Source organism: Gigantopelta aegis, chromosome 15 (genome assembly GCF_016097555.1).
Source record: "Gigantopelta aegis isolate Gae_Host chromosome 15, Gae_host_genome, whole genome shotgun sequence".
Classification (NCBI taxonomy): domain Eukaryota; kingdom Metazoa; phylum Mollusca; class Gastropoda; order Neomphalida; family Peltospiridae; genus Gigantopelta; species Gigantopelta aegis.
Window position 1 is genome coordinate 35,053,821 of NC_054713.1, and position 27,413 is coordinate 35,081,233.

The 27,413-nt window shown below is 37.8% G+C and overlaps 1 protein-coding gene across 1 annotated transcript in view; it reads right to left on the reverse strand.

The window, feature by feature from the left end:
• Positions 1 to 958: 958 nt before the first annotated feature.
• LOC121390269 overlaps positions 959 to 27,413 on the reverse strand; it is a 132,907-nt gene continuing 106,452 nt past the window's right edge. The window contains exons 8-10 of the mRNA XM_041522051.1: positions 6,184 to 6,270; positions 5,393 to 5,564; positions 959 to 2,894 (exon numbers count right to left, since the gene is read on the reverse strand). Of these exons, the coding sequence (XP_041377985.1) occupies positions 2,691 to 2,894; positions 5,393 to 5,564; positions 6,184 to 6,270 (463 nt within the window). The 3' untranslated portion in view covers positions 959 to 2,690. The remainder of the gene's footprint in view (positions 2,895 to 5,392; positions 5,565 to 6,183; positions 6,271 to 27,413) is intronic.

A 27,413-nucleotide genomic window follows, 5' to 3' on the forward strand; every position in this document is an offset into this window, starting at 1 on the left:
TTTCCTCTCAAAATCTGTGTGGTCCTTAACCATATGTCCGACGCCATATAACCGTAAATAAAATGTGTTGAGTGCATCATAAAATAAAACATTTCTTTCTTTCTTTTTATTAATCATCGGCTATTGGATATCAAACATTTGGTCATTTTGACATATAGTCTTAGAGAGGAAACCTGCTACATTTTCCCCCCATTAGTAGCAATGGATCTTTTATATGCACCATCCCACAGACAGGATAGCACATACCATGGCCTTTGATATACCAATTGTGATGCACTGGCTGGAACGCGAAATAGCCCTAACGGGCCCACTGATGGGAATCGATCCCATATCGACAGGACATCAAGTGAGTGTTTTACTGCTGGGCTACTTCGTGCTCCCTTGTTGACAGCCTATGCCCCAGGAGGGATGATAGGCTTAAGTAACATATGTAGTCCATTGAGAGTGAGGGGAGAGACGTAGCCCAATGGTAAAGCTCTCGCTTGATGCACAGTCTGGGATCGATCCCCATCAGTGGGCCCATTGGGCTATTTCTCGCTCCAGCCAGTGCACCACGACTGGTACATCAAAAGCTGTTGTATGTGCTATCCTGTTTATGGGATGGTGCATATAAAAGATCCCTTGCTGCTAATCGAAAAGAGTAGCCATGACGTGGTGACAGTGGGATTCCTTCCTAAATATCTGTGTGGTCCTTAACCATACGTCCGACGCCATATAACTGTAAATGAAATGTGTTGAGTGCATCATTAAATGAAACATTTCCTTCCATTGAGAGTGATTGTTAAATGCTGTTTATCTATCCTAGCTACGACTAAAGACTACAGTTAGATTCTTACAAGCATGTTGAATTGGTATAACCTGTTTGTATTACCACTTTTATATCTTTATTGCAACTGGCAACAGTGGTGACCATCCATGCACACCCTGTAAATCTAATTAAACACAAAAACATATCAAATCCAACTAATAATTTAATAGATTCAATAAGGCTTACATGGATGTCTGCATTATAACACATCTGAAACATCGTCACACACAATAAATAACTAAAAAAAAAATATATCTAATTTTGTTTAGACTATTAAAACATCATGCTTTAATGGGTGTCTCTTACACACTTCCAAAAAACATAAAAACCCTCTTCTCTTCTTTTTTTCTCATTTCCTCAAACATGCAACAAGTTGATAAAACAAACCTTCATTAACAACACAATAATGCATTTTAAACAAACAAACAAACAAACACACAAACATCTGAAGGGATTTCTTCATTATATGAAATCTCCCTATAGAACAGTCCACTGACTTCAAACATAGTTCCTGAATTGAAACAAAAACGGTGATGATGACTATAGTGTAGGGTGAAACATTAAGAGGGTTAATGTTTGGACCATCATAGTTCATGCATTGAAGGGTTAAATGTTCTGACCACAGGTCAGACAAAGAGTTGATGTTCAGAATTATTCTCCATCTCGTAACTAGCACTTGGGGTTTTGTTTCTAGCACAAACGACAAACTCAGAAGTTATCATGCTTCTGGTTGTTCAGGGTATAGCAGATAGAAGCCATACTCAATATTTGCATATACTGGATCAACAAAAATATATTTGAAAAAAAAAAGAAAAAAAAAAAAAATATTTTTTTATTATTATTAACCAGTGTCATTATCATCATCAGTAGCCTCTTGTGTGAATATGGCAACCATTTGTTTTCTTTATCAAGGTAATACCAGTTCTGCACTTGTAGTTTTTTTAATGCCCTGCAACTGAATCACTAAAATCCACACATTTCAAGATGGTTACCTTACTTTTAGGTGTCTGCTGTTACAGTTTTGCAATTGAAATTACTACTTCCATATCTGTATGAATGAATATTTCTCAATGATAGCTTCCCTATTTAATTTGTTGGGGTTTTTTACTTCTTTATATGGACAATGTCTGCAATTAGTTTTGTAATTGAAATGATTGCATCCAAATCTGTAGAAATGAATACATGCCATTACAAGGCACTTGAATCCAATTTCCTCTACTACAACTGCATATATGTGAATTCAGAAGGATATTTCATCCAGTATGGACACCATTCGCTGGACAAACAGAACCATCTTTAAGATAACAACAACTGGATGAGTATGGCTTCCACAGGTCACTTTCCAACAACAGGACTATTTTCACTACAAACAAACATATAAAAACATCTCTTTTGCATATAAAACAAAACGAAAGACTTGGCATAACGTAGGACTAAAGACAGGCGAAGATGCTTTGTTTCTTCTTCTTCTTGCAGTTTATAATTATGAACACCAATAGAATCTCTGGAACCTGTCTCCATCCCCAGAAGCACTTGCATAGAGGCAAGTGGACAATATCTATATATATATATATATCACATTTTCAGCTGCAGCATCATGGACAAGAAATCTGAAGAGTCTCCGATAAAAATTGGCGAAGAAGCTTTTAGTTTTTTTTCCTTTCAGTTTGAAATGCTAAAACACCAATCTCTGAAGCATATTCAGACTCTGCTACCATCCCAAGAAACTCCGACTGCAGTAGAAGCAGCAAGTGGCTCTGTTTGTTTTTTTCCTTTCAGTTCAAAATTCTCAAAGCCCAATCTCTAAAGACTCAGCCACCAACCCAAGAAGCTCCTACTGCAATAGAAGCAGCAAGTGGCTCTGTTTGTTTGTTTTTGTTTATCACATTTTCAGCTGCGCCATCATGGATGAGAAATCGGAGAGTCTCTGGTAATCGGGGTCATCCTCGCGGTCATCCTTGTCGCTGGCTCTGAACATTGGGTTCTTGGCTTTGCGCGGCAGTCGCAGTGTGCACGGCAACATCTCCCTCATCACGGTGTGGTGCGTCACCAGCGCCGTCAGGTTAGACCACTCCTTGTCCAGACCCTGCAAGATGAGAAAACATTTATACATTTACTACACTGGCAATTTTTTATATTTTTTTTTAAAGATTGTGACATTTTGGTGACGTGATAAAAAATAATGAAACACTTCCTTGTTCATAAGCTACAATTAGCTTCTCCCTTTCCTTATATAATGGAAATGACACTTGGTTAACTACCAGCCTCGGTGGTGTCATGGTTAAGCCATTGGACATAAGGCTGATAGGTACAGGGCTTGCAGCTTGGTACCAGCTCTCATCCAGAGCAAGTTTTAACGACTCGATGGGTAGGTGTAAGACCACTACACGCTCTTCTCTCTCATTAACCACTAGCAACTAACCCACTGTCCTGGATGGGTAGGTGTAAGACCACTACACCCTCTTCTCTCTCATTAACCACTAGCAACTAACCCACTGTCCTGGATGGGTAGGTGTAAGACCACTACACCCTCTTCTCTCTCATTAACCACTAGCAACTAACCCACTGTCCTGGATGGGTAGGTGTAAGACCACTACACCCTCTTCTCTCTCATTAACCACTAGCAACTAATAACTAACCCATTGTCCTGGATATATATATATATATATACAAAAAAATTCATGATACAATTAACTCTGAAAAACAGACTAAACATAGGTCTAAAATGTTCACAAAACATTGATAAATTTAATACATACAATAACTAACGGGATTCAAGTTGAATAATTTAAAATAAATAAACCCTTATGTAGCATGATGGCATGCTGTTGATCTAATTATGTTGTGAACATGATGGCATGCTGTTAATCTAATTATGTTGTGAACATGAAAGAAAGAAATGTTTTATTTAACGACGCACTCAACACATTTTATTTACGGTTATATGGCGTCAGACATATAGTTACGGACCACACAGATTTTGAGAGAAAACCCGCTGTCACCACTATATGGGCTACTCTTCCGATTAGCAGCAAGGGATCTTTTATTTGCGCTTCCCACAGGCAGGATAGCACAAACCATGGCCTTTGTTGAACCAGTTATGGATCACTGGTCGGTGCAAGTGGTTTACACCTACCCATTGAGCCTTGCGGAGCACTCACTCAGGGTTTGGAGTCGGTATCTGGATTAAAAATCCCATGCCTCGACTGGGATCCGAACCCAGTACCTACCAGCCTGTAGACTGATGGCCTGCCACAATGCCGTTGTGAACATGATGGCATGATGTTAATCTAATTATGTTGTGAACATGATGACATGCTGTTAATGTAATTATGTTGTGAACATGATGGCATGCTGTTAATGTAATTATGTTGTGAACATGACGGCCGCTATTAATCTAATTATGTTGTGAACATGATGGCATGCTGTTAATGTAATTATGTTGTGAAAATTATGGCATGCTGTTAATGTAATTATGTTGTGAACATGATGGCATGCTGTTAATCTAATTATGTTGTGAACATGATGGCATGCTGTTAATCTAATTATGTTGTGAAAATGATGGCATGCTGTTAATCTAATTATGTTGTGAACATGACAGCATGCTGTTAATGTTATTATGTTGTGAGCATGACGGCATGCTGTTAATCTAATTATGTTGTGAACATGACGGCTGATGCATACCACTACTAGTATGAAAAAAAGTTTGTTTTGTTTAACGACACCACTGGAGCACACTGATTAATTAATCATCGGCTGTTGGATGTCAAACATTTGGTAATTCTGACATCAGAGGAAACCCGCTACATTTTTCTAAATGCAATATGGGATCTTTTATATGCACTTCCCTACAGAAAGGAAAGCACATACCATGGCCTTTGTCGAGTTGTGATGCATTGGTTGGAACAGGAAAAAAAACCCAATCAGCTGAATGTATCCACAGAGGTGGTTCAATCCTGCAATGCAAGAACCTCAAGCGAGCACTCAACCGACTGAGCTAAATTCCAGCCCTCTACTACTAGTATGATGTCAGGAACAGGCTCAGTCCATGACAGATATGAAATGGCTAACAAAAACTAAATTAATATTTGCATTTCTTTTGTTGTACAGTATACATGAGAATACCAGAAACACTGCATATTAACCTGGGGGCGGGATGTAGCCCAGTGGTACAGCGCTTGCTCGATGTGCGGTCGGTGTGGGATCGATCCCCGTCAGTAGATAGATAGATACATGTAGATAGATAGGTAGATAGATATGTATGTATATATGTACGTAAGTAAGGCTTAAATTATATTTGTCTGTAATCTGTATATATGCCATTGGACTATTTCTCGTTCCAGCCAGTGCACCACAACTGGTATATCAAAGGCCGTGGTATGTACTACCCTGTCTGTGGGATGGTGCATATAAAAGATCCCTTGCTGTTAATCGAAAAGAGTAGCCCATGAAGTGGCGACAGCGGGTTTCCTATCTCATTATCTGTGTGGTCCTTCACCATATGTCTGACGCCATATAACCGTCAATAAAATGTGTTGAGTGCGTCGTTAAATAAAACATTTCTTTCTTTCTTTCTTTACTAACCTTTAACTTGACTCCTCGCTGTGTCTTCAACACCAGATAGTGGGAGATTCCATTTGCATTTTCAAACTTTGGCACACGGACAGAAAGGGCAAAACAGCCGGGGTGGGTGGTGCTGTCCCGCACGATGAACGAACCCACATCCTCCTGCTGCAGGATTTCCAGCGCTATCTCTCTGAAACAAGAAACGTCATTGGTCAGAAAGTAAGTAACAACAATTGTCAATGGTCAAATCTATATGCAACAGCAAATGTCACTGAACTGGTTAGAAAGGAACAATTCAAATATCATTGGCTACAGAAAATAACAAATGTCATTGGTCAGACAGCAATAACAAATGTCTATGGTTACAAACTAAGCAATATCAAATGTCAATGGTCAGAGGAAACAATAAGAAATGAATTTGGTTAATAAGAGTACCAGTGAGGCATATGATGTGCAGTACACCGCCATCCCAAGTTATATTTACATGCAAAGTTTATTGATCCTACATGTATATGAATTGAAAAGGGAGATATGCTCCGGAAATTAAATGTGTACAGACAGATGGACATACGACCTTTGATATACCAGTAGTGGCATACCAGCACTGGCTGGAATGAGAATTAGCCACTGACGGGGATCGATCCTAGACTAACCACACATCAGACGAGCATTTTCCCACTGGGCAATGTCCCACCCCTCCTAAATCTATAATAAGGAAGATATGGCCCAGACAAGGATTTCTTTTAATGTGGAGTAGTGTGTGAAAAGTAGGTCACAGTGACCCGGTTATGTTTTGAGTGAGTTGTTACCTGGGTATTCCAGCCTGGTACCAGGGTGCGTGGCGTAGTGATTCATCTTCAATATGACTTCGGTCTAGACACATCAGAGACTCGAGTCTGAAAAACAACAACACAACAGACTTGTTAGGCACATCAGAGACTAGAGTCGAAAAAACAACAACACAACAGACTTGTTAGACACATCAGAGACTATAGAGTCTAAAAAACAACAACACAACAGACTTGTTAGGCACATCAGAGACTAGAGTCTAAAAAACAACAACACAACAGACTTGTTAGGCATCTTGTTTTGTGTCCATTTCTTCTTCTTTGTGTGGCATCCACCCACACCTGGAGGCACAGACATACACGATAGACATGTTCAGGAGGGAGACCGTGGTCACTAGCTAGACTGGTTTTTAGGCCTCACATTAGATGAATGTGATGTGATAGAAGACAATGGTACCAATCTAAATGTTTGCGAGCATTCAGCCTCTTGAATGGTTAAGTTATGGACCTGCCCTTGCATGTGAACATGTCAAAACAAATGATTCAGAGAGAATGGTAACCAAAGGAACAAACCACATTAGATTTGTTTTTTCACACCTGTCACACCCACTAGATATAAAACAATAATTAGGATGCCCACCATCTACCAATGATCACCCATGAAACAAGCCATGCATGTCAACATTTCAAAACAAATGATTCAGAGAGAATGGAAGGATGGAACAAACCACATTAGATGTTCTTTTACCTGTCACACCCACTAGCTATAAAACAATAATTAGGATGCCCCCCTCCCCCCTCCCCCTCCACCAATGATCACCTATAAAACAATCATTGCATGTTAACATTTAAAAACAAATAAAATCATCCAAAGATAATGGTAAATGAATTTAGGAACAAACCACATTAGATTTTCTTAAAATCATTGTTATATTAGCATGACAACTGTCCATTTCATTTTAACTTATTTTCGTGCTTATATCTAATTAAGGTTCAAGCATGCTGTCCTGGGCACACATCTCAGCTATCTGGACTGTCTGTCCAGGACAGTTGGTTTATCTGTTAGTTGTTAGTGGTTAGTGAGAAAGAAGAGGGTGTAGTGGTCTTACACCTAACCACTGAGTCATTAAAACTCACTCTGCATGGGAGCCGGTACTGGGCTGTGAACCCAGTACTTACCAGCCTTGTGTCCGATGGCTTAACCACGACACCACCAAGGCCAGTACAACTGTTCATTTATGAACTAGGAAGTATTAATACAAACTTGTCAGTTGTATAATGGTGTGGTAAATGACATCTCTCCTGTTACATACTAACAAGTGATTTTTATTCTTTTCATGTTTAGGTGTCATTAAATGTTCATTGAAATGTCCGATTGTTCATTAATTAATTCATTAATTTCATTAATCAATCCAACCATATGTTAGGAAATATAAACGGTTAAAACTCAGTCTGTCGAGTCAATTGGTTCTCTGATAAAGTTTGATGTGTTAATTTGCTACAATAATAACCTATTGGGTAATTGGCTATATGTCTAACTGTCAGTCTGTCTGTGTTTATCCCTCCCCATCTCCCTCCCTCTCAAACACACATAGAATTACAGACAGAGACAAAAATGGGGAGAGAGAGAGAGAGAGAGAGAGAGAGAGAGAGTAAAGTAAAGTTTGTTTTATTTAACGACGCCGCTAGAGCACATTGATTTTTAATCTTATCATCGGCTATTGGACGTCAAACATATGGTCATTCTGACACTGTTTTTAGAGGAAACCCGCTGTCGCCACATAGGCTACTCTTTTTTACGACAGGCAGCAAGGGATCTTTTATTTGCACTTCCCACAGGCAGGATAGCACAAACCATGGCCTTTGTTGAACCAGTTATGGATCACTGGTCGGTGCAAGTGGTTTACACCTACCCATTGAGCCTTGCGGAGCACTCACTCAGGGTTTGGAGTCGGTATCTCGATTAAAAATCCCATGCCTCGACTGGGATCCGAACCCAGTACCTACCAGCCTGTAGACCGATGGCATGCCACGACGCCACCGAGGCCGGTGAGAGAGAGAGACAGACAGACAGAGAGAAATAAAGTATCACTCTCATTTGAAGACTAAGACTATCTGCAAACCATTATACAGCTACATGTATAAATGATTATGTACATCAATGAAAAAGTCGCAGCCTTAGGCAAACAACACTAAAATATTTCACCTCATTGAAGGATAAGCAATGACTGGTATTTTTCCCATGAACCTGTCAGCTGTGTGTGCAACAAAACCTGCGTGATTACCAAACAACCAAGTGACATTTGTTCTGAACAAATACCCAATCACTCCAAACAGCGAGAACCAACAAAGGTTGCCAGCTACATCATCTTTACTTTCAGTGACTAATGACACATACAGAAACAGGTACATCAATATATAGAGGAAACTTTAAAAAACTGGACCTTCTATAAACCGGAATTCTCACAAAACCGGACATTTTCAACAGTCGCTTTTTAAATACCAGTACAGACCATAACCCCTCTAAACTGAGACACTGATTTATTAATCATCGCCTATAGGATATCAAACATTTGGTAATTTTGACATATTTTGAAACCCGCCAACTTTTCCATTAATAGCAGCAAGGGATCTTTTATATGCACCATCCCACAAACAGCTAGGATAGCACATACCACTGCCTTTGGTATACCAGTCGTGGTACACTGGCTGGGATGAGAAATAGAAACAGTGGGGCACACCAAAGGTGATCGATCAATCCTAGACCAACAGAGTATTAGTCAAGTGCTTTATTACTTGGCAATGTCTCCCCCCCTGCCCCCCCCCCCCAACTATACAATAAGGACAGAAATACCATATAGTATACATTATTATAAAAGGAATATAAGTACCTTTAGTTTTTTTCAAGCAAGTGCTTTACTACTGGGCTACATCCCACATTCTCCCCCCCCCCCCCCCAAACCCTGTCCCCCAACCTCAGCTAGACAAAAATGACAGAAATACCATTCAGTATACACTATAAGAAGACAATAAGTACAGTTGTACCTTAGTTGGGTTTTTTTTTAACTTTTTGTTTTCTGTCGCATTGGATGTGACCTGCTGGGTTATCACACAGAGATCAAAATATATTGAACATGACAACCCACAGCCTCGGGTGTTGTTCTGCTGTTGTCAAGTCATTGGATGACAAACCCACAGCCCCAGGGCGTGGTGTAACTGTCATCAAGTCACAGAATGACAACCGGTGGCCCCAGGTTATCATCTCATCACCTGGCTGTATACAATTCAATCAGTGGCTTGTGGGACAGCAGGACATGCCAGTCATTTGTGATAGATTTTTCATTCAGGTGAATCTTCTTCTTCTGCGTTCAAGCTATAGCTGATCATGCTTTAGATTTGGAGTCCGGTTGTGGTATTCAGGTGAACCGATATGTTAAGGCATTTATGATAAACACTGCATAACTGAAGGTTCATCGATCTGATATTGATTGATCCCCATATAGTTTAATTACACTGTGTACCGTTGGATCATCAAGGTTATATTGAAAGAAGGAAGGAAATGTTTTACTTAACAACGCATTCAACACATTTTATTTACTGTTATATGGCGTCGGACATATGGTTAAGGACCACACAGATATAGAGAGAGGAAACCCGTTTTTTGATTAGCAGCAAGGGATCTTTTATATGCACCATCCCAGACAGGATAACACATACCACAGCCTTTGATATACCAGTCATGGTGCACTGGCTGGAGCAAGAAATAGCCCAATGAGCCCACTTACGGGGATCGATCCCAAGCCGACCGCACATCAAACGAACGCTTTACCACTGGGCTATATCCCGCCCCCAAGATTGTATTGATTATAATGCTAGTCATCCATACAAAGAATATTTTGTTCATTATGTTAGTTTTACCTACTGCTACACAATTCTAAAAAGTGAGAGAAAAAAGTTTGTTTTGTTTAACAACACCACTAGAGCACATTGATTGATTAATCATCAGCGATTGGATGTCAGACACGTGGTACTTTTGACTTATAGTCTTAGAAAGGAAACCTGCTATACCGGTATTTGTACATTAGTAGCAAGGGATCCTTTACATTCACCATCCCATAGACAGGATAACACATACCACCACCTTTGGTATACCAGTTGTGGTGCACTGGCTGGAATGAGAAATAGCCCAATGGACCCCCACCAACGGGGATCAATCCCAGACCGACCATGCATCAATTGAGTGCTTTACCACTGGGCTATGTCTTGCACATAAACAGTGATAGAATAGTTGCTAATCAATTTTCAGTTGATTAGCAACTGTTGCTAATCAGAATTTTTTCAACAAAATGTTCTCTGTTATGTTGTTTTATTTAGATGACCTACCGTGCAGCACGGTTCAATACTGGTTCATCAGACTGATGTGGATCAATATGCCACTATGTCAGTCAGTGATGAAGTTATTCATCATCTGTTTTTTATCTAGATAACGCATCACAATGCAATTATCTGTTCATCAAAGCATTCACTTAGATGCACACTATGCAATACGGATAGAGAGAAACCTGACTAAATCCGATCACACTGGGCACCTAGCTAATATATATCTGATTTAAAGGTGGTTTTGTTTAACGACACCACTAGAGCAGATTGACTTGTTAATCATCCGCTACTGGATGTCAAACATTTGGTAATTTTAACATAAGTCTTAGACAAGAAACCCGCTACATGTTTCCATTAGTAACAAGGGATCTTTTATATGCACCACCCACAGACAGGATAGCTCATACCACAGTCTTTGTTATACCAGTCGTGGTGCACTGGCTGGAACGAGAAATAGCCCAATGAGACCACCGACGGTGTTCAATCCCAGACCGACCGCGCATTGAGCGAGCACTTTACCACTGGGCTACTTTCCACCCCTCTGTATGAGAGAATGCAGTTCGGTATGAACACACACTAATAATGATCTGATTGATTAAGTTGCACACAGCCATGACAGCATCTGCTATTAACTTTCAAAAAGGCGCGATTATTTCATTTCACCTTGGCGTACTAATTACCGGAGAACTGCCGTCATTGCTTGAAAAGAAAAATCGCGTGCCGGTGCAGACAGAGCTAATTACTCCATAAATAATTCTTTGCATCCAAAAACCAGAATAGACAGCATCCGGTTTATGCAAAGTTTTCGTGCTAATAGATTAATGGTAGATGGACAGGACTTTGAAATCATGCGAGTTCACTGACAGAAATCCAGTTTAGATAGAGACCACTGTATATTAGTTCATCAGATTGATATGTATTGATTCATTATTTGTCATTTATTCCAGTGTTTGATTTAGATGACAAATATATATACACAGCCCCTTTCTCCCTCTCTCTCTTTTTAAATATTATACACCATAGGCCATATAGTCCTGTCTATGGGAAAGTGCATATAAAAAATCCCCCCCTGCGTGTGCTGTAACCTCACCGTGGTGCAGGGGTGTAACATTCTCTTTGAGAATGGCCAATACAGCACAAATTGAAGTTTAGAGTAAAATTCGGTGTCCGTAAAATTCTGTGATATTTGTATTTGCACAGTTCTTTACACTGTTTTTGTTTAAACCTTGAATTTTAATATTGATGTTGATCATCACTTTATTTATTTGCATTTACCATAGTTTGACACCCAATAGCCGATGTATTTTTCGTGCTGGGGTGTCGTTAAACATTCATTCATTCATTCATTCATAAAAAATCCCTTGCTGCTTTTTTCAAGCAGTAGCTTATGAGGTGGCAACAGGCAATATCTCTCTCTCTGCCTCTGTCTGTGTGTGTGTGTGTGTGTGTCTCTCTCTCATATTCTCTCTCTCTCTCTCTCGCTCTCTCTCTCTGTCTCTCTCTCTCTCTCTCTCACACACACACACACACACACACACACACTGTCATCTCCCACCCTCTCTGACTGACTGTATGTCTGTCTGTCTTTAAAGAACAGCCCTTATTAAATTCTGCAAACCACCACCTGTTACTTCTCAATAACAAAATTAAATATATGTACACAGACATATCACGGTTGTCAGCTGTCTACGACATGTTAATACACTGACAGGTCAGGGCTATTAAATGTTCAGCTACTTATATATTATTTATTAAGTACGACGGTACTATGAAAGCATACACAGCTGTAAACTAATGTATGTGTGGTATGTTTACATGTACACTAGAGGATAATCCATATTACCAGTGTAACATGATCACATAATGTTGATACTGAATACCATACTCGTTAATACATGTTACAAGATGAAACCATTTCACATATATTCACACAGTCATCAAATATGTGTGGTATGTTGACAGGTACCATAACACTACAGGACGCCCTATACAAAATGTTATTACCTTGGTGATTTTTTTAAATATTACTTATTTAAATTACAGTAATTCTTTGTCAACCTAGCATAATAGCAACTTTAAAAGAAGAATTCTACTTCGTACAAAAATTACATCTAAATTACCTTAATAAAAGTCTATACTATCAATTTGAATTACCTTAATAAAAATATGCCCATAAAATACTGACACCTGAACTGTATGTACCTTAATGGAAATTAACAATAAAAATTACACCTGATCGATTTACCTCAAAATCTATATCATAATAGCACCTGAATTGCTCTAACAAAAAATTAAATATTAACTTAATAAAAATAAACACCAAAAATTACCTCTATAATACTTGAATGAAAATCTATGCTATGAATAACATCTGACTTTCTTCAATTAAAAATTAACACTGAAATTCTTTGATAAAAATATACACCAAACACTGTCACATGAATTACTTTAATGAAAACATTATACCCGCATTACCTTAATGATAAAAATTACATCTGAATTACTTTAAAGAAACAATTACACTTGAATTATCTCATTAAAAAAAAAAGACACCTGAATTACCTTAAAGAAAAAAATACACCTGAATTACCTTAATGATAAAAATTACACTTGAATTACCTATATGATAAAAATTACACCTGAATTACTACCTCAATGATAAAAATTACACTTGAATTACCTATATGATAAAAATTACACCTGAATTACTACCTTAATGATAAAAATTACACTTGAATTACCTTAAAGATAAAAATTACACCTGATTTACCTTAATGATAAAAATTACACTTCATTTACCTTAATGATAAAAATTACACTTCATTTACCTTAATGATAAAAGTTACACTTGAATTACTTTAAATAAAAAATTACATCTGAATTACCATAAAGAAAAAAATACACCTGTATTACCTCAGTTATAAAAAATACATCTGAATTCCCTCAATGTTAAAAATTACAACTCATTTACCTTAATGATAAGAATTACCTCTCATTTACCTTAATGATAAAAATTACACTTCGTTTACCTTAATGATAAAAATTACACCTGAATTACTGAAATGATAAAAATTACACCTGTCATGAATTACCTTAAAGAAAATCTGCACCAGAAGTGACAGGATCTAGTGGTTTTAGTTGTTGGCTGGATTTGGAAAAATCCACGTATCTGTGGAGTGGCACTATCTTCAAAATACATGTACTTCATAATCACAGACTGTCTCAACGAGAATCCAACCAACTTGTAGCAGCACAGTGAATCCACAACACAAAACAAGCCAGGAATGTTACAGCAACTACACGTACTGCATATTATAGTTACATTCACAATAAACCATTTTTTTCCCCAACTTTTACTTGTAACAGAATTTTATTATGAGAAAAAAAAATTAGCCAAAAAAAATCACCCCAACTCCTTTGTATCTGTGTGAATGCAGCCACCTTGACTGGCACCTGTTTTAACAATGTTCACACGACAGCCGTGAAAAACAACAACATAACACATAGGGTGTATTGTACAACCCTGACCATTCACAGTGCAAAAAGTCTTTGTACTGGGTTGGAACACAGAGGTAATGAAACCGAACCGCAACAATGCTGTAATGATTATGAGAATTATTTAATATTATCACCTAAACGATCTTGGAACCGTGTTCGAAGGTTCCCAGGTCCGTTGGACAAACCCCACAATAGCCAGTTCACAAGGGAACAGGAAATAACTGCTAGATTTCATTGTGAAAATGGTCTGCGACCAACGCATTAGCACCCAATTTCTGACAGAGAAATAATTTTAATTTATGTATTTCTGGAATGATTTATTACACGAGTGTATATATTAAGAGAAATAATTTATCAAATAGATATTTAAATAACATTGAAACTTTTTGGTAATGTCGTGATTATATTTTTAACAAGACTCGACTTTAGCAAGGTTAAGTTAAAAAGGCAACTGTATACTAGTATATAGGTTGGCTAATATTTTCTATCAAAGAAAGCAAGCATCACTACATCCAGTTTTGTAGTATTGCTAATGGAAAAATGTAGCCGTTTTCCACTAAGACTACGAGTCAAAACTTAGCAAATGTTTAACATCCAATAGCCGATGATAAATACATCTATTTTCTCTATAGTGGCATCATTAAAAGAAAAGCAAACTTTAACTTATTACAATTTTGTTTACTCTTAAATCAAACAAAACAAAACACACATTTTGTTCAGTATACATACATGTACTTTGCTGGCATTCATTTATATATCTAGTTTTGTAATATTACAATATATTTATTTTGTTCTAAATTCTAAATTGAAGGAAGACACATTTTTTCTGAACACTTACCTTGCTGGCATCCACACATTGAAATGCAAACATATCACTTTATCCAATCTTGTAATGTTACAATATTCAGGAGATCCTTTATAACCGGCCTCTTCAAAATACATATACTTCATGATGTCCAGTAAACAAGAGACAGTAATTAAACCACCAGGTAACTCTCAACTCGAAGATGTGAACAATTCAGTTAATGAAATGAAAAAAAATGAAAAAAACTGGCTACTTTTATATATGGTCACAAGGTGACAGTTTCTTTTTCTTTTCTAAATCTTGATTCTCTGACACTAAAACACAGAAAAAGCAGCCACCCGGTGGAAGGTGAAGAAATGTATTGTGTCCAGGCAGTTAAAAACTGCAGTTAAATAACTGTAAAGAAATCAGTGAATTGTAGCCAAGTCTGACATTATAAGCCTGAGGATAAATACTCCAGTGCCGGAGGGACCCCTCCAAAAAAGGGGGGTTAACTGTGAAAGGAGATGATTGGCCCTACTGTAAACAAAAGGCTTAATCTTCCTATGGTATATGTGATTATCCAGGAAATGGGTGTCGGGACAACTGACCCGCTCCCACCCCGAGGCCACAAGCCATTATAGGAAACTGCCAAAGCTAAATATGACCAATGTTTATATTTTTATACAAAGTTTACACACCTCGGGACACCTGTGTTGCAATTAAGGGACAAATTAAGATAACAGATTTGGAGATGTTAATTTCTTGACCAATGATCTGGGATATATATAACTGTCACAATCAAAGATGCAAACCTGGATTTAATTGTTTGCCGATTGAAATTTTCACTTTAAAATGTTATTCATGACTGTATTTTACTATTTTAACTTTAAAATGTTATGTCTATTAAAAACCCCAAAACTGATGGCTTTTATATAGAAGTAAAATATACATGTAGAAGGGATATCCTTTCTCTCTCTCTCTCTCTCTCTCTCTCTCTCTCTCTCTCTCTCTCTCTCTCTCTCTCTCTCTCTCTCTCTCTCTCTCTCTCTCTCTCTCTCTCTCTCTCTCTCTCTCTCTCTGCATGATTGATATAAAAAGGCATAAATAATTATTATTTTCTTCCTTTTTAAGTTCTTATCCAAAAAGGTTTTTTTTAAAACTATTTTCAAAACATTTAGCAACAAATTACAGTACACATTACACCACACATTGTTACGATTAAAAAAAGGTAAACACCTACCCCCTCACCTTTTACTTAATTCAGTACAGACCATAAATTCGCTTCAATCTCTGGTTTTCCCTGACCGACAAAATCCAACAATGATTGGCGACAAATGCAATGGTAAAAGCGCGCAAAGAAAATGCACGAGACTCGTACAATTTTTAAACATGTCGATTCTTTCTTTATCGCAAATAGTTGCACACCGTGTGTATATTTGTTTTTGTAATTACGTGAGGAATTTAGTCACTGACCAATCGCTGTCCGCGTTGAACAGACTTCCTATGTTTGCCGAATTCCACACTCGAGGTTCAGGAATTAAGTTTACTTGAACAGTCCGAGACAAACATATCAGAAACAAGTACACATGTTTGAGAAGTAAATTATAAACTGAAATTATTAAACAACACTTGTAGAATTAAGGGATGCTTTTATCTCTCTGTCTCCTCTGTCTCATATTTATGAAGTTTGTTTCTGTCTAACAATACCACTAGAGCACACTGATTAAAATTAATCATTGGTTATTGGATCATGATGCAGCCCTTTACAATGCAACCGATTTGGTCACATATGTATGCAACCATTGGTTTCATTTGGTGACTAAAACATTTCATACTATCTATATAAAAATAAAAGTAGCTATAGTCACCATCTATAAAACTCAACTATCTGGCATCAAAACAAATAAATATTTGTTTACACTTAGGAACCATTTAAGATATTACTATACAGTGAAACCCCTCTAAACCGGACACCCTTAGGACCAAGTAAAATGTCCAGTTTTTAGAGGTGTCCGATTTAGAGAGGTTAAGTTCTGTACTGGTTTTGAGGGAATTCCGGTTTACAGAGGGTCCGGTTTTGAGCGGTTTCACTGTATTACTATATTAAGCATTGCTATTTAATCCTTTTTATTATTACTTACATGCTAAAAACTACTCCGCTTGAACTAGTCTCAGGGGGATGAAGGGGAGCCAGAGTATCAACTCCCTTAAAAAGGGGGTCTACAATTTAAAGAAGATCAGGCAAATTACTGTATAAAAAAAAAAAAAAAAAAAAAAAAATTGCATCATAATATATATCAGCTGCAGGTATATGCATGTACATATAGTTTTAAGTGTTGGGATTAAGGGACTTAAGTCAGAGTTATATAGCCATGCACATAACACACGGCTTATCATTATGATAAATTTACATCATCATGTATCAGCTGATTATACCTGGATCAGACAGATCTCAACAGCTGTACCTATACAACATACACAATGTCATACACAATGTACATACACACAAAGCTGTACAGCAATGTGTTACATTGTTTCCTAATCTCTTTGATGATGCCTGCACAGGGAGAAAACATGTAACACCCAATAACCAGTCATTAAAGGTCCCCATGGGTTTCTTTTCTTCCACAAATGTACTGCACAGCATGGCTCTTTGACTCTCTTTACACCTCCCACTGGAAATCGCCCCATACACAAGCTGGGCTGGGTCTTTGTTCTAATCACCACCATTAACCAGGTATTTGTTTTGTTTGGTTGAAATCAAGTTTTTGGATGATCATTAATGGTCGTCATTAAGAAATTCTTTCATCAAGCAAACACCATGCATTGGGGCGGGCTTTTAATTGCATCTGTTTTTACACCTCACTTGCACCGACCTGTGATCCATAACTGGTTCAACAAAGGTTATGGTTTGTGCTATCCTGCCTGTGGGAAGCGCAAATAAAAGATCCCTTGCTGCTAATCGGAAAGAGTAGCCCATGAAGTTGTGACAGTGGGTTTCCTCTCAAAATCTGTGTGGTCCTTAACCATATGTCTGATGCCATATAACCGTAAATAAAACGTGTTGATTGCGCTGTTAAATAAAACATTTCTTTTTTTCTGTTTTTATGCCTGGAAACTACTCAGTTTTGGTATATATCGGTGGGCAATTCTGTGGTCATGACTTTTCCTTCACATGAGAATTCTGTTCCAAAACAGGGTCTCGTGTAAACAGGACATCACATACCACACAATCACAGGGTGTTAATTAGTATCTAGGATCGATCCCCGTCGGTGGGCCCATTGGACTATTTCTCGTTCCAACCAGTGCACCACGACTGGTATATCAAAGGCTGTGGTATGTACTACCCTGTCTGTGGGATGGTGCATATAAAAGATTCCTTGCTGCTAATCGAAAAGAGTAGCCCATGAAGTGGTGACAGCGGGTTTCCTCTCTCAATATCTGTGTGGTCCTTAACCATATGTCTGATGCCATATAACCGTAAATAAAATGTGTTGAGTGTGTCGTTAAATAAAACATTTCTTTCTTTCTTTTTCTTTAATTAGTACCAACTCAAGAATGTCAGCTAACTGATTGTAGAAAACAAAGAACATTGCATCACAATGTATCAGAACATCCCATATTGAACTACATTATGTTGAGAATCTGTTGGAATATTAATTATCACCAATCGTACGTGCAGATTACAATTGTTTTGCACCAACCAATCAACTTTCAATTACAGTCGGACAGAATTTTATAAACTTGGTTAGAATTATATAAATTTGGTTAGAATTATATAAACTTGGTTAGAATTATACAAATTTGGTTAGAATTATATAAATTTGGTTAGAATTATATAAAATTAAGAAAGATTTGAATTACTAGGACTACATGCACCACTGGTCATATGCTCACTGATATTTAGATTTGTTTATAAATGCCAATTTTAAAATTTAATACCTAATCAATATCTATTTTCTTTATTTACACATTAAACAAACACAAACTACAGAATATTTACATAAATTTCATCATCTAAACAAGTATATTATACAGTAAACATATTTCACGACAACTGATTATGGATTTTTATAATCACATCAGTACAGAACTCATCATATCAATTTTCAATTATAACTGACCACTAGAACATACCACTATTACATAATTGGAATTGCCGAAATTTAATATTCAACCATAAGTTGTAGGATATGCATGTACATGTATAATATGACAGTTAAAAAAAAGTTGTCATAGCCAAAAGTATTTTACATCACCCATTAACTAGAGATGAACCCTTTAACTTAATGACTGCATTACAATCTGCACACATATGCACACACACACACACACACACACACAAAGGTATGCAAAGGTCATTATCCTTTAACACATCATTACGTCTTCATCAACATCAAAGTCATTTCGCAAATGCTGCATTCCTCGGAAGCTAATCTCAGCTTATAGTCAAGAGTCTTAACCACATAGCTTGTAGTACAAGGGTGATTTTCTTGCTCAACCTCAAATAACTGTTCAATCCCGCAAGTGAAAAAAAAAAAACCTCCAGAGAGAGCTAGAGACACCGTGTCCTTCCTCTAAAGTCGGAACACAGGCCACAAGGCCAGGGAGCTAACATTCCGAGCTCAAACAGGCAAATATTGACTGTGTGCAGTCGATGCCGATCCCGCAATACTTTGAATGCTTTAAAATTTGGCACATTACAGGAAGATGTATTGACATATCATCTCTCGCAGTTTACATACACATTTTCCCACCTCATTAAAAAAAAAAAAATTCTGCTTGGGAGAAGATGAGTTTGCAGGAGGATAAAAGACGTTTTATTTAACGACGCACTCATCACATTTTATTTACGGTTATATGGCATCAGACATATGGACTGGCCTCGGTGGCGTCATGGCAGGCCATCGGTCTACAGGCTGGTAGGTACTAGGTTCGAATCCCAGTCGAGGCATGGGATTTTTAATCGAGATACCGACTCCAAACCCTGAGTGAGTGCTCCGCAAGGCTCAATGGGTAGGTGTAAACCACTTGCACCGACCAGTGATCCATAACTGCTTCAACAAAGGCCATGGTTTGTGCTATCCTGTCTGTGGGAAGCGCAAATAAAAGATCCCTTGCTGCCTGTCGTAAAAAAGAGTAGCCTATGTGGCGACAGCAGGTTTCCTCTAAAAACAGTGTCAGAATGACCATATGTTTGACGTCCAATAGCCGATGATAAGATAAAAAAATCAATGTGCTCTAGCGGCGTCGTTAAATAAAACAAACTTTACTTTTTTACAGACATATGGTTAAGGACCACACAGATATTGAGAGGGGAAACTCGCTGTCGCCACATCATGGACTACTCTTTCCGATTAGCAGCAAGGGATCTTTTATATGCACCATCCCACAGACAGGGTAGTACATACCATGGCCTTTGATATTCCAGTTGTGGTGCACTGGCTGGAATGAGAAATAACCCAATGGGCCCACCGACGGGGATCGATCCCACACCAACTGCGCATCGAGCAACAGGAGAATGAAGACTGAAAAATCTTGTTCATGTCTTGTGTTTTCTTTTATTGATATATATATTCCACCACATTTTAATATCTATATATGACAACCAGGAAAAGGAAAGAAATAGTCCTATCTTCCATTTCAGATTGATCCCCGCTGGTCACCCATTGGGTTATTTCTCATTCCAGCTCCACGACTTGTATATCAAAAGCTGTGGTATGTGCTATCCTGTTTATAGGATGGTTCATATAAAAGAAGGAAGGAAATGTTTTATTTAGCGATGCACTCAACACATTTTATTTACGGTTATATGGTGTCGGTGCATATGTAAAAGATGCCTTGCTACTGATGGAAAAATGTAGTGGGTTTCCTCTCTAAAATTATACGTCAGAATTACCAAATATTTGACATCCAATTAATAGCCATTGATTAATAAATCAATGTGCTTTAGTGGTGTCGTTAAACAAACAAACTTCAACTTCATTACATATTAACAAATCGTATGACATTGGTGAATTGACAAATTCTGTTGAGTTAACTGACTAGAAGACCATCGTAGACAGATGAGTTGCACGATGACAACAAACTTGTCCCCAACATCCACCTGGAATAACATCGTAAGTGTTCACCTCAAATGAACACACCCCAATTCTGTTAGTTGTGCTCTAAAAGACTGTCTAATATTTTTTTTTTTTAAATTCAACTAGTAAAAAAAAAAAAATGTAATTTGGGGGGGGGGGGGGGGGGAGACATATAATTGAAAGAATAATGTTTATATTTCAAAGGAAAAATTAATAAATAAATTTGGCTGGAAGCTGCCATTATGCAGCTTAGAGACAGTACACGCATACCTTTAACTACTTTCCCACAAGATGACATTTGTGAACCAATTGTTACCACCAACAGAAGTTCGTCCCAAATAACCCGAGATATATAATCTCATTATTAATGCAGACATTATTTTTATATTCAAACAATCCGATCACTTACAGAAATACTTTAAATAAATGTCTTTCTCATATACAATGTCATCAATTTCAATATATCCAATGAATAGACTGGCAATGAAATTCTCAGAATTCCGTGCCGAGGCAAGTCACGTGCATTACATGCCTTAACGTAAGACAAAATAATGGGAAATTCCAGAATAAAACTGGAAGTATGCATAAATTAAGCGAGAGACTGAAGGAACGAATCTGCTGGAATGGCAAAACTGCTCCTGGTGAAAAGAACCATCCATAATACATTAGCGCGAACGAACACAGAGAAACTGTATACACGGTGGGTCACACAGTGTTCAGATGAATGCTGGGAGAACCTTTGTGAATAATTGAACACCTCAAATACACCCAGTCACCTCTCTCAGAAGTATGTACAGTATATATATATATATATATATATATATATGACAAGACATCTATCTATCTAGATCTCTGTATATATACACACACACACACACAAGGACACACGTGATAAACCCGATGACACAGGTTTATGCAATAGGAATGTTGGTGTAATGCAGCATATATAGCTTGATTTTAGTGGCTGTTAGATGGCAATTGTAAAAGTTAATGTTAATGTAGAATGAGAAAGAAACCCCACCCCCCACAAAAAAACAAGGTTGCCACATGGGTTACACTTTACAATTAGCCATCCATCACACATTTATTTTTAGAGTCCACTATTTTTAGGAGAGAGAGAGAGAGAGAGAGAGAGAGAGAGAGAGAGAGAGAGAGAGAGAGAGAGAGAGAGAGAGAGAGAGAGAGAGAGAGAGAGAGAGAGAGAGACAGAGACAGAGACAGAGACACAAAGAGAGAGAGAGCACATGTCGTGGTTGGAGAGACAAGGACTGGGATGTGGAGGTGGACAGCAACAAAAGTTGAAAAAAAGGAGCTGCCAGATTGGGAAGAAATGAAATGGAATTCAAAGAACTAAAAGGAAAGGGGGCAGTTGGGGGAAGGTATCACCCCCCCCCCCCCCCCCCCCCACAGTTAAGAAACAAACACTGAACAAACTGACATCACCCAGTTTATACTCCTTTAAAAAAAAGCATCACAGGTTTTTTTATACTACTTTCCCATAGGTAGAACAGTATGTACATGTGTAGCAGGAACGAGTCATTGGGGTATTGGTTGAGATGGGAGAAAAACCAGATGTATCAAGGGTAATCCATTCTGTATAACACATCCCATGGGAATGCTTTAGTACTAAGATAAACACTGTCCCAAGATACTACAGAATACTGTTAAAAATATCCATAGAAAACCAACAAACGATACAGTGTTCGAGATTAACGGTATCCCGATATCCCGGGGATACCAGAATTTAATTTTGGATACCAGACTTCCATCACCCAGTATCCCACGAGGATACCATATAATGTTGTTGATTTTTTTTTCCCCTGCATTTTTATTTTTTTGCTGAAACAATGAAAGTCGTCATTTACTGGTGAAGTTTAGTAACAGTGTTGTCCAAGTTTGTTATGATGTTATTTATGAATTTCATTCAAGTGGAATACTAAATTCTCAGGTGGGATACCAGATTTTGAAAATTAATGTTAGTATCCAAATGGGATACTGCCCCAAATTTGTAATCTCGAACACTGCGATATGGTGGGATATGAAAGTATAATGAGGTTCAACATCTTAAACATCACAATGCACTTCATGATACATGCAAACTGTTTGTATGGTGCTTTGTAAATTGGTTCTTTTGGATTAGCGACAATATTTATCAAATTATTCATAGTTTATGTTTGTAAAGCTTCTTTTGGACATCACTATACACACAAAGCTATATGTGCGTAAACTCTTAATGGCCATGTAAAAAGCCTTTTGACTCTGCAAGAAATTAATCCATATTTCAGTACAAAACATATACAAAAAAAAACCAAAATCTTTGTGTGTAAATGGCTTTTGACACACAATAAATTAACTCACATTATGAACTTGACAAAAACACCACATTTAGTTTTGTCATAAATGTTCGGTATAAAAGATACACACAAAAAGACCACAATCTTTGCAGGAGGCATATTTTGTATTGCAACATTAACCGCACAAACGTCTGCAAAGTCAACTAATGACTGTGTCGTGAATCAACTCGTATCATAAACTTACGGCATATATATATATATATATATATATATATATATATATATACACACACACACACACACACACATATACAACACCGTGAAAACTCACAACTCAGTTAAACATCATTATAACGACTGGTCTGTAAACATTCCTTGACCAATGGAGCGAAGTGGCCAAAAGAATGTGCCGTCTATTCCATTGTAATCAATAAAGCGGCACGGCGGTTGAAAGCCACCGAAGCGTGAGATTCACCACAATGATGTCGTAGTGGACTGAAACAGTTTTCTCATGATTCATAAGTGCCCGAATATCAAGGCTCAAGTACTGCATTTTTTGTAGCGGTTAACAACATGTTCATAAACGACATCCAACAAACTTAAGAGCTTCAGAGCTTTGACTGTGCTTAGTATATATATCACAATGAGTGTGGCGATTATATAGAGGTTAAAAACCCATGCGTTTGTAAGTGACAGGGCACATCTGTATCTGTCAGAAGGTATTTTCTCATGGTTCTGATGGTCCATAAGTGTACTTTAATATCAAGCTCAATTAAGTAGCGTTAGCTGAATTGCCTATCCTGTCTATAAAAATTATCAGATGAACTATAAGCAACAACTTTACTACAGTGAAGATAGTCATTATAAACATGTAAAAATGTATGTGAAGTACAAGCTACAAATGTGATTATATACCACAGTTACAACTGCCACTGTTCTGAGGTTAAAATATATTAACCACAAGCTATATGTCTGACTAAAAACCCATTTAATATTTTGAAGTATTAATCCGGTTCATTATTTCTTCTTCTGTCAATGGGTCATTTGTTTGCAAGTCAACACAAAAGAGAAGTTTGTTTTGTTTAATGATATCACTAGAGCACAATGATTAATTGATCATCGGCTATTGGATGTCAAACATTAGCAGCAACAGATCTTTTATATGCACTTTCTCACAGAAAGGAAAACACATACCACAACCTTTGACCAGTTGTGGTGCACTGATCGGAACAAGATAAAAAAAAAGGTTGAAATATATAATTAACTATGAACTATGACTATCATTATAACCATGCACATACACACACACATGCACGCGCGCGCACACACACACACACACACACACACATATGCATGTTTAAAGTCAGAACTCCATCATGTTAAAATATATGAACTACAAACTATGACTATATATACCACAGAAAAGATAGCTATAATCGCAGAACTTAAAATGCATGATGAACTATGAGCCATGAAGATAGCTGTTATTTACCATAATAGAGGAGTACACACTTATATTCATATGAAAAAAAGGTTTTTATATCTGTATGCAAATTAATAATAAAATGAAAAAAGTGGTCACTTAATACAGGCAAATTTTAATTTATATCTATTCCAAGAACAAAACTAGAAAGATTTTTGTACCGAGTTTCAGGCCATTAGAATGATGACTACTTAATACATGCCATCTATATAAATTAGGTCAATTTGACTGAATGACAGGAACAAAAACAGAAAGGTTTATAGCTACAAGATGTGTTAAGAGCTTTATAGTCGATTCCTCCAAGGTGTTACCCAATACAACTGTCATAAACCCAGCTTATCCCTGAACTGTTTCATACTGCAATCAGATAGGCTGCTGTCGGACTTACATGCTCTCTCCGCTAGCTCTAACCATTATACAAACAAGGCCAGCCAGTACGCCATAGCCAGCTAAAATGTCATAAAATGTTTTAAAATCTGATCAAAAATCATAAAACATACTGCCACCGATGAGACAGCTATTAACAAATATGGCTGTCCATCCTCACGGTGTTTTCACCTGAACACACCTGAACCAAATCGTTAACTCACCTGAGTCGAGATCGGCCGTCCACCCGGTCGTCAAACTTCTTCCGTTTTTTCCTCAGAAAAAGACGGAACAAGCTCATGTCATAGTAGTAGGGCATCTTGTGTCCATGTCCGTACGAAGGATTAGGTAATGTGCTCAAGAAATTCCTCTACGACATTATACACAGGTGTATACACACACAATCCTCGAAAAGAAAGAGAAAGGGAGAGAAGGAGAAAAAATCCTCGCAACGCTACAGCGATGACTACCCGTGAAATGGCAGCCTAACCGGGCCACTTGTCACGCCGTAGTGAACACAGCGCACACACACACACTCACTCGGTATTGATCCACCGCCTCAACAATACATCCAGTTTGAGTCCCTCGGGTGACGGCAATCAGCGAATTACAAAGCCTGCTTATCATCGGCTGGTTAACATCGCCTGGTTAACATCGCCTGGTTAACATCGGCTGGTTAACATCGGCTGGTTAACTTCAACTGCTCAACATCGGCTGGTTAACATCAACTGCTTAACATCGGCCAATTACAACATATGAGTCCTTCTTTCCAGCTGGTATGTGGAAACTGACAGGGCAAAGTGTGTCGGTGATCAAATAGTTATTAGAAAAAAGTTACCACATGATTTGTAGTGACTGTGTCATATAACTGATCAACACACAAGTCATGCAAAAATGTCTTAGCTCTCTTAGTTTTTGCTCCTCTGTTAGTCAAACTTTACTTAGTCCAACTTTGGTAAAACTTAACTGTAAAAGCAAAAGGTTCCGAACCTGTTCACAGAATATCCTTGTGCAATAAGCAGTAAACTTCTTAGTTCTATAAAGTTTCACTCAGTTCAACTTTGCTGAAATTCAGCAGTGTAACTGTATCAGTATAGTACTTGTAAAAAAATTTTCACAAATGCCTTATTGTTTGTTTCAACTTTAAAACAATTCTTTTGATAAACAAGTACTGGAAAATATCCCAACTTGAGTGCCAATAAAACAAATTTATAACACAATAAAAACTATGCATCAATTACAGCGAACCACAGGGGAGGAATTCACACAAAGAAGATGGAACAACTTCATTGCTTGTAACAGTTTTATACTCCTCAAGGGAATGTATGATACACAGTCACTTATCTGGTAATCAAATGTGGTTTGGTGTTGGCTCCTGTGTTAAAAATACCACTTGATATGCTACACTTTAATCTTATACAAAAAAACACCCATCTCATCTTTATGAAGTATACATCACTCATAAAAAAAATCTCCAAAACCAAAATTTTATTCTCTATTCACACAAAATAAATCCATTTTATCGACTGTGAAATCCAAGAATTTTGCAAGCAAAACTTGACATATGTGTGATTAAAAGTCACAATGCTGGTTCAACTTTCACAGTCGGTATATCTTCCTACTGAAAACTTGACGAATGTTTCTGCAACTTCAAACAGAGCTTACACTGTTCTGAGGTCATGTAGCTCCCACAGTCATCACATCTTGTTCGCCTTGTTCGTCTAACCACAGGTGTTAACTGTCCTGTCCCGCGAGGCCTTACAGCTTGTTAACTCACAATGATCGACCTGTCACACCACATAACGATGGTTGACGACGTCTGCAAACTGTGTGAGAGAGAGAGAAAGACACACAGAGAGAGATAGAGACAAGAGAATCCACTCTGTCGCAGCCAACAAGGCCAGCCCGCCCTACTGCTATACACCTCGGTAAACACGTATAGTTACGTGTGTGTCGTCTTCAAAGTGGTGGTCGTTCTCGTGGTCCTACGGATTGGAGAACAAATGGAAGACAGCTTCAGGTAAACACACACACACACACACTTAAAGGGATTTCTACGGTACTTCATGTCTCCACCACAGCCTGGTCACCTCTTAACAGCAGGACCTATAGATTAAATAGTCGGAATGCTTGGGATTCCACACACAGACAGGACATTTTTAGCTGGACAGTTATGGAATGGCGGTAGCAGATCAGATATCTTGATTGATACTTTGGCTTAAAGACATAAAGATGGCATAATTATAAAACAGGAAAAGGGAGGGGGGGGGGGGGGCAGAAGAAAAGTATTGATTTTGATACTTGGGATTCTACACAAAGGCTGGACATTTTTTAGCGGGACAGATACGAACTGAATTAA